Below are 9381 nucleotides of genomic sequence, written 5' to 3'. Positions count from 1 at the left end.
GAAATCCAATATAAGAACAGAATATTAAAAGCCATCAGAGACAAGAAGCAGATCACTTACAAGGGAACCAAAGCATTGGCGATAGCAGCAGACTTCTCGGCACAAACCATCAAATCACGAAGAGCGTGGGGGGAAATAATTCAAGCTTTGAAAGATAATAACCTCCAGCCAAGATTGATATATCCTGCACAACTGTCCCTAGAAATTGATGGAAAAACAAGGTGCTTCCAGGATAAAGAGGAACTAGGGGAATTTGCAACCACCAATTCAACTTTACACAGAATACTGCAGGATAGTCTAAAAAGGAAAATACCAAGATTTCAGAAATAGTGGCAGAGAGGCCATAATGAATGGAGCAGAAAACAAAATGAAGAAGACAAACTGACAACCAAAGACAGAAAAAGAGCTCAACAGAAATGAGGCAGAGAAGATCGGATGGTAGGAACAGCTATTTTGGAGAAAACAAGACATCATAATAGCTAGTGCTGATTTAGTATCATCTGGTTTTGAAGTCCCATCAAACTTATATTCTTCTGTCTCCATAGATCTTAAAAGGTTGTATCCTATTGGATTTTATTATATATGATGATATAAGCAAAAACTTTTATAGACAAGGAGATTATACAGAAACCACTGTTCATTTTCTGTTAATTGGTTCTAAATACCCTGTAATAATGTATGGTTTTATAGTGACTTGATATGTTTGGTGCTACAGTATAAGAAGTTATACTCAAAGATTTCAAGGAAAGAGACACTATGGTAACTATTTTTATGTCAGAATATCTTGTGGTGAAACACTATTTTGCTTAAATGGTTATGTTTTGACCTGCGCTGTTCTGTTGTTTTGCCCTCTTTTATCTCAATCCCCCTTTTTTTTAAATTATTTACTTTTTTCTTTTTATCTTTTTAATTAAGGAAAAATAAATTAAAAAGAGCAGGATACATTATAGTAACCTACTTTGATTTCCTATTAACTTGATTTGAAACCCTGTATTGCCATCACCATCTTGTTTTGACTGATTTTCCCCTATTCTGCTTTGCTTGATAGTACCAAATTCAAAAGTATAGGCAAAACTGTGAAGACAATAAGATTCATTATGATGCCCATTCTGGTTGACTATTATCTGCTTTTAAAGTCCTGTAATATCTCCAATGCTTTGGTTTTATTCTTTACTGTTTTGTGCAATTTTATTATAACTGTCAATTCTTCTTAAAATAGCAAGAGGCAGTATGGTAACCATTGTTGATCACCTTGTATTTTGTTTTTACATTATCTATTATGTCCATCCTTTTGATTTGACTGACTGTTCTGCTATGTCGCATTTGGTTTTACTCTCTTCAAAAAAAGTAATAAGAACAGAGTAATATAACCCAAAATATGTAATTGTTATTGTACAAAAGAAAGGAAAAGAAAGTGCTCTAAAGGTTATAACTGCACATATGTAAGTGTATAAGATAGCCATATTACTGAGTTTTTTTGGATCATTGAACAAAACTGTTTGCACTCTCACTGTTTGAAAGCCCACTTTATATGCTTCAATTTTGTAACTTGAACAACTTTTTCTAAGATGACAATATGTACTCTATTAACTAGTGATTTCTTACTGTTTATTTTTTAAATTTTGTATTACTTGTATCCTTTTTCTGTTTTTTTTTTTCTTTCTTCTCCTTAAATTAAAAAAAACATAATGAATCAATAAACAACTCGATGCTACATTTCAAACATCTAGAAAAACAGCAAGCAAAGCCCAAAGCCAAAGGATGGGAGTAAATTATAAACATCAAAGTAGAAACCAAAGCAATAGACTGAAAAAAAACAAAGAATTAATAAATCAAAGAATCGGTTCTTTGAAAGAATAAATAAAATTGATAAGCCCCTAGCAAACCTTATTTTAAAAAGGAAAGAAGACTCCCAAAACTCCATTGAAAGAATTCCAGATGTAATAACCAAATTCAGTAATGTAGCTGGATACAAAGTCAACACTCAAAAATCAATAGCATTCCTATACACAAACAACAAACTCACTGAGAGAGAAAGAAGAGAAGCCACACTCTTCACAATAGCATCCAAAAAATGAAATACTTAGGAATCAATCTAGCAAAAGAAGTAAAACATCTGTTCAGTGCAAATTACAATACTCTGAAAAAAAAGTATCTCAGGAAATGCAAAGATATTCTCTGTTCATGGATAAGAGCAACAAATGTTTGAAAATGTCCATTTTCCAAAAATTGTTCTACAGATTTAACACAATTGCAATCAAAATATCATTAGTATGCCTCACAGATCTAGATAATCCATTCCTAAAACTCATCTGGAACCACAAGAGACCTAGAATATCAAAGGCAATTCTGGACAACAAAGGCAAGGCAGGAGGCATCACAATTCCTGACTTGAAGTTATACTACAAAGCCACTGTGATAAAATAAGCATGATACTGGAATAAAATAGACCTGAAGATCAATGGAATAGATTAGAAGATATGACCTACAACTATAAACATACTCAACCACCTTATGTTTGACAAACAGGCCAAACATATTTGCTGGAAGAATGATAGCTTGTTTAACAAATGGTGCAGCCAAAACTGGCTTTTCTATGCTGAAAATTAAACTAGATCAATACCTATCACCATGTACTAAAGTCAAAATGGATCTAAGATCTAAATATTAAAACAAACACTAAATCTGCTGGAAGACGAAGTAAGTAGAAATCTTGAAGACATAGGAGTCAGCAGAGAATTCATAAACAAAAATCAAACTGCATGGAAAATACATCAAAGAATCAAGAACTGGCATCTCAACTTACTAAAAATGTTTGCATGTCAAAGGACATCTCCAACAGAATGAAAGAAAACCCACAAATTGGGAAAAGATGTTAGTCAACTGTCTGTCAGACAAATGACTTCTATCTAGAATGTATAAAGAATTTTTAAAAAGCAGGCCCCTGAAATTCTAAAATCCAATCCAAAAATGGGCATCTGAGATGAATACAGACATCTCAGATAAAGAAATACAAATAACAAATAAACACATGAAAAGATGTTCAACATCATTGGTCATTAGAGAAATACAAATTAATACAACACTGAGATTCCATCTCACCCCAGAAAGAATAGCCAAGATCAAGAAAACCATTAATAACAAATACTGGAGAGGCTTTGGGAGAAACGAACACTTCTGCACTGTTTCGAGAGGTGTAGACTGGTGCAACCACTGTGGAAATCACTGTGGAGATTTCTCAAAAAGCTTGGATTGGAGTTCCCATTTGACCCAGCTATTCCACTTCTGGGCCTATTCCCAGAAGAACTGAAAACATCATACCATGGTGCTATATGTGCACTCATGTTTATAGCAGCACAATTTGTAATAACTAAATCTTGGGAAAAGCCCAGATGCCCACCAACTGAGAAATGGATAAAAAAAAGATGTTGTATTTTTATACAATGGAATACTACTCAGCTATGAGGAAGGACCACAATGAGGCTTTTATACGTAAACGTGTCTAACTTGAAACCATATTCATAAGTGAAACAAATGAAGCTCACACACGTAAATATCATTTTGTCTCCCTAGTGTAAGAAACTGAAAATCTTCAAGAAATATTGTGAAAGGGCAAGAAACTTCTCAAAAAGGAAAAAACAACTCAGGGAAAAGGAGAAAAGAAGGAAGAGAGAAGGAAAAAATATGAATTTCTATATATACACTTAAAATTACTAAGATGATTGTACTGCTAATTCTATTAGTTCTTGGAACAAAACAAATAACATTCTTAGGATTATATCAATTTTGCATGACTATATCTGGTAATTTGAGTAAGACTTTCGAAGATAACTATGCAAAACAACAAAATTTATTATATTCTTACCATCTTGTTTTGAAAGCCTACATTTTTATGGTTTTGGACTCTTTGTTATAGTTACTTATTTGGCCCTTGATTCTTATTTTTCTTATACTTTGTTGTATTTTGTTTTGTTTTTCTCTCAATACAGAAAGGATAGGTGTACAGGTATAGGCTTATATATGCCTAGAACTTCACCTAAAGAATTTACAAGAATTGATTTTAGTATATGTGATATGTACATTGAAGAAAACAAGACATCATGGCAGCCATTGAAGATTTCCTATCATTTTGTTTTGAAGTCTAATAATGCTTTAATTCTTGGTTTTGATTGGTTTTCAGTCTGTTTTCAATTATTTGATTTCAATATGGGTGAAGGTACGAACAGCTATTTTGAAGAAAACAAGAGATATTATGGTAGCCATTATTGATTTCCTATTGTCTGGTTTTGAACACTCATAAGGCCCTCATTCTTTTGTTCTGATTGCTTTTATACTATTTTGTTTTGTATTAACTTACTATGTGCATGGACAACTGTTTTGAAGAAAACAAAAGACATTTTGGTAGCCACTGTTGATTTCCTGTTGTCTTGTCGTGAAGTTCTGTACTATTTGTGTTTACTCTGAACCATTTTGTTCTGTTTTATTTTGGTTTGCTTTTTTTTTTGTTTTATTCTTTTCAAAATAAAAAAGAACTGTTTCATTTTGTGATCACTAGTTGTGGTCCTGTCTTCAGAGTCTGAAAATCTATCTTCAGTTTCATTTAAGTGGTTTTTCAGGCTTTCAATGGAATTTTTAATTTCCTGGATATCTCTTTGAATTTGTTTCATGCATTCGGTTTTTTTCCTGTATTGCTCATTCAAGGTTTCCATCATTTCCCCATGCTCCTGTACTTTTTTAATCTATGTCCTCTCTAGCTATGCTGAGCAACTCCCTTTCTTTCTTTACCTGAGACATTATTTCTGATCTGATTTCCTCTGTAGACTCATGAATTTTTTTCTTTACTTCATTTGCTATCTTTTCAGAAATTTCAGGTGTGTAAATTCCAGTGTCCTCTATTTCAAGAGTCTCCCGGATTTAAGATTTCATTGTGCTTTTTTTGTTTTGTCATTTTTCACCTCTTGTTTAATATTCTTGTCTTTTCAATCCCGCTAGTCTCTACTGTCCATCATTTGTGTCTTAGAGTCCTACTGTGTGGCTGATGTTCACCCAGTTTCTAGGTGCTACAGTGTAGGGGAGAGGCCAGTTACCTGAATTCCTCCTGTGAGGCCAGTTGGATGAGTCCTATGTTCTTGCTAGGCTGACTAGCCTGTGAGTATTGATGTCAATCAATCCTTAGTGCTTACTGTTACTGTGACTTCAGACTGGTTCAAATTACCATACACACTTGTCCGTGGTGTGAGCCCTGACCAGGACCGTACTGTATCACTTGGGGTCTCACAGGCCCAGCCAGGTTCCTCTGGGTGGGTGGAGGCCTTGCTCATGCTCTTGCCAGCCCACACAGTGTTCTTTGTATGGAAAAAAGGCTTACTCATGCTCTCTCTAGACTTCTAAGTCATCCAGGTGTGGGGAGTGTTTACCAAGGCTCCTGCCAACCCACTGAGGTCCTCTGCATGGTGGGAGACTCACCATGCTCTCAACATCCTGCCAAGGATCTCTGAGTCTCAAAAGGGGTCAGCAAGGCTCACACCAGCCAACCATGGTACTGTGGGTGGTGGAAGAGTCACTGATGTTCTCATTGGCTGCTGAGGTCTTCTTGGTGTGGGTGAGGGGTGGCTGAGGCTCCCCTCAGCTACTGAGTTCACCCAGATGAGGAGGAAGAGTGACCAAGGCTTCCCTCAGGTGCTGAGGTCATGTAGGTGAGGGGCAGTGACAGCCAAGGCTCCCTTGGCTGTTGAGGTTGTTTGAGTGAGGTCACCATTACATTTTTAATTCATTTTCTCTCTCTCTCTCTCTCTCTCTCTCTCTCTCTCTCTCTCTCTCTCTCTGTCTGTCTCTCTCTCTCTCTGTCTTTCAACAAGGACTCAATCCAGGGCCTCACGTGCACTAAGATAGCACTCTACCCCTGAACAATGTTCCAAGTTCATTTTTCATTCTATAATTTGATATGGACTAATTGAATTACTCACATAGGCCCCAATTTTCAATACTCTTATCTCAATCCCCAGAATAATCTCTGGGATTACAGGCATGCAACAACATGCCCAGCTTTAACTTTTTAATTTAAAAACATTTTTACTTTCTCCACTTTCTCATGTCTAGTATATGTACCTCTGAAGTGAGCATACATTCTCTCATTTCTAATATTGTCTTTTTACCACAAATACACATTATTCAATTTACAATTTTACACTAGAATTTGGAGAATGAAAAAAATTAGATGAATACTAATTCAGGTAATTAATTCTTTAATTTTGAAAATATGTAAGCAGAGTTACTGAAAAACAATGTCCATGTTTAGGAATAATGCTACAAATGCAATTTCCTACAGTATTCCTTCCTGGTGTCTTTTGCTGCATCCTATAAGTGAACTGAAACTCAACCATGTCCCTTTTTGGAATTGAAAATTTAAAACACATTCTGTCCTTATTAAATACTGCAGTTTGATAAATAAGAGGTATATCTTCTTATGAAATTATGATTTTTTTAAAAATTACATAATTTATTTCATAATTAAAATGGAACATATTTCTACTACCCAGAAGCCCAGATTTCTCAGCAGACTTCTGCGATTGGTGACCTGTGGCATACCTATAACTACCTATAACCTGATAAGCACAAACCGGTTGACACTGTTTGTGGACATTGACTGGTCTGTTCACTGGGTATGAAGCAGTCATTAGACATTGATATCCTCTGTGTGCACTTCATTTGAGTTTTGTAACTGAGATCAAAATTTTTTTAGACATAAAACTAAAATGAGAAAACTCATTTTCCCAAGACTATGTAACCAGTAGTAAGCAATAAATAAAAATTCTACAAGATCTCTGAGTCTAATTCTAAACTCCTAACTTATGTTCCATTATTTGATTTCTGATATTAAGTTTAGCTTTGAAAAATTTATCCTTAATCAATAGAAGGGCTGCTCAAAGTTTAACCTTTTAGTGTTAAATTCATTTTATAATTCTGAACAGACTCCCATTCTGGCTACACTTTGCTTTATATTTACTGTTTTCCTCTTTGGTTCTCTAGAAAGCAAGGATTACAAACATAATACCCTCTAAGAATGAAGTTACTCCCTCCAAATCAGTACATATTTCATAATTAATAGTTTCTTATGGTTGCACACTAGAATTTGGACAATGAAATAAATTAGGTGAGTTCTATTCTGAGTTTCACTCAAGTATATAAATGATCATTGCTATACGAGGCAGTGTAATAAGAAATTACCTTTATTTTCTTTTTACTCTCATAATATTACATGTGGAAAATGGATTTACACTCTTAAGTGTAACTGCATAAAGATGGTGAGGACATGCAGTGTATATTCTGTTCCCACTTTATTATTTTGATTTTTGTTACATTTAGCAAAATATTGAACTCAAATAGATTCTTATGTATTTTTTTACTTCATAAATGTGGCTGTATGTGCTTAATATTCTTTTTCAACTTTCTTAGAATCAAGCAGTACTTATTTCTGTGATATGAACATATTTTCAGGTATTTATGTCTTCAACAGGAGTTTACAGAGAAGTTACAAAAGGTAAAAGTTGGGTTCTTGGAACTGTCAGTTTCATTTGAAATTTAAAGGTTCAGAATCTAACTGTAGGTTTTAATTCATTATTTTGGCACAATGATTTTTGGATGAAATTAATTTTAAAACTGATAACTTTTAAATCCTGATGCAAGAATGTTATTTAACGTGTTTATCAGTGGGACACATTTTAATTGCTTACAAATAACTGATAATTTGAACTGAAAGGGTGAAGATAATCCGCTGGTATAGGATTTGCAATCAGTTTTCAAAAGCTAATTCCCTTCCACAGAACTTTTAAACTTTAGTGAAGTTTCTGTTATAGAATTATGTATCATAACTTTTACATTTTTGGAGAATTGTATCTTAAGTGGGTATGATGGGAGTGTATCTTTTCTTAGATATACACCTACTCATGTGGTTTGGCTTTATGCATTTTTATTTCTAGAATTTCACTGAAATGACAAAGGAGAAATGAAGAACCATACAAGAGAGATACAGTTTATCCTTCTGGGATTGACAGATAATTCTCAGCTACAAATTGTAATTTTCTTATTTCTACTTCTAAATTACATATTAAGTATGATAGGGAACTTCACCATCATTGCCCTCACCCTGCTGGATTCCCATCTCAAGACCCCAATGTATTTCTTCCTCCGTAATTTCTCCTTACTTGAAATTTCATTCACAACTGCTTGCATTCCCAGATTCCTCATTGTCATGATAACCAGGGAAAAGACAATTTCCTATAATGGTTGTATATCTCAGTTGTTTTTTTACATATTCTTGGGAGCTACAGAGTTTTTTCTTTTGGCTGCCATGTCCTATGACCGCTATGTTGCCATCTGCAAACCTTTGCATTATACATCCATCATGAGCAACAAAGTTTGCCATCAGCTTGTCCTGAGTTCATGGTTAACTGGATTCCTGGTTATTTTCCCTCCACTGACATTAGTGCTCAACTTGGATTTCTGTGCTTCAAATGTTATTGATCATTTCATTTGTGATGCTTCTCCTGTCCTACAACTTTCTTGCACAGACACACAATTATTAGAATCCATTGCTTTCTTCTTAGCTGTGGTGATAATCATTGTCACATTATTATTAGTAATTCTTTCATACTCTCACATCATCAAGACAATTCTAAAATTCCCTTCAGCTCAGCAAAAGAAAAAGGCTTTCTCCACATGTTGTTCCCACATGATTGTTGTCTCTATCACTTATGGTAGCTGCATATTTATCTACATAAAGCCATCAGCAAAGGAAAGAATTACTGTAAGCAAAGGAATAGCTGTGCTCAACACTTCAGTTGCCCCTTTGTTGAACCCATTCATTTATACTCTGAGGAATCAGCAAGTTAAGCAAGCCTGCAAAGCAGTATTTAGAAAGATATTTTCTGATTCAGAGAAGTAACACTATTTATTGAAATAATTTACATAAAAGCATAAAAAGAACTTTGACTGAAAACTGATTTGTCTCTTTCAGGTTAAGAACTGATAACTTGTATTCAAATGTGCACTTTAGCTTGCCCAATATTAGAAATGATTTGTTCTGTCTATTTTGATTTAACTTTTTGCTTTTCAGTGTGAAAATTTTCTTTTTTAGATATTTGGAATTCAAAATGGATTTTCTATAACTGTGTTACACTAAAATGAATGAGAAGTTTTGGTATTATTATAGAACAAAAATTACTGAAAAGCTGGATAAAAACATATACTTTTTTTAAAGCTGTACTCTTAAAAATCTTAGATGATTATATTTTTGTCATTTTTTAAAAAAACAGACCCAAAGACCAATGAAACCGATTAGAAGATGCAGAAACAATTCCAGATGCACTAAACTGTCTTATT

General features: G+C 34.1%; 1 protein-coding gene across 1 annotated transcript; it reads left to right on the top strand.

Annotated features, from left to right (window-relative positions):
• The first annotated feature begins 8005 nt into the window (after nucleotides 1-8005).
• On the top strand, nucleotides 8006-8944 carry LOC100724409 (olfactory receptor 6C70-like). Its single transcript, XM_003476231.2, has one exon. The coding sequence runs from the start codon at nucleotides 8006-8008 to the stop codon at nucleotides 8942-8944; it is 939 nt and encodes a 312-aa protein (XP_003476279.1).
• The last annotated feature ends 437 nt before the right edge of the window (nucleotides 8945-9381 follow it).

Source organism: Cavia porcellus, unplaced genomic scaffold, assembly GCF_034190915.1.
Source record: "Cavia porcellus strain 051 isolate PalLab524CR breed Dunkin Hartley unplaced genomic scaffold, mCavPor4.1 scaffold_8, whole genome shotgun sequence".
In the NCBI taxonomy this organism is placed as follows: domain Eukaryota; kingdom Metazoa; phylum Chordata; class Mammalia; order Rodentia; family Caviidae; genus Cavia; species Cavia porcellus.
This window is presented reverse-complemented; position numbering and strand designations above follow the sequence as displayed.

Excerpts from the sequence above, each read along its gene's own strand:
- LOC100724409 (XM_003476231.2), top strand. The coding sequence starts at position 8,006 with ATGAAGAACCATACAAGAGAGATACAGTTTATCCTTCTGGGATTGACA.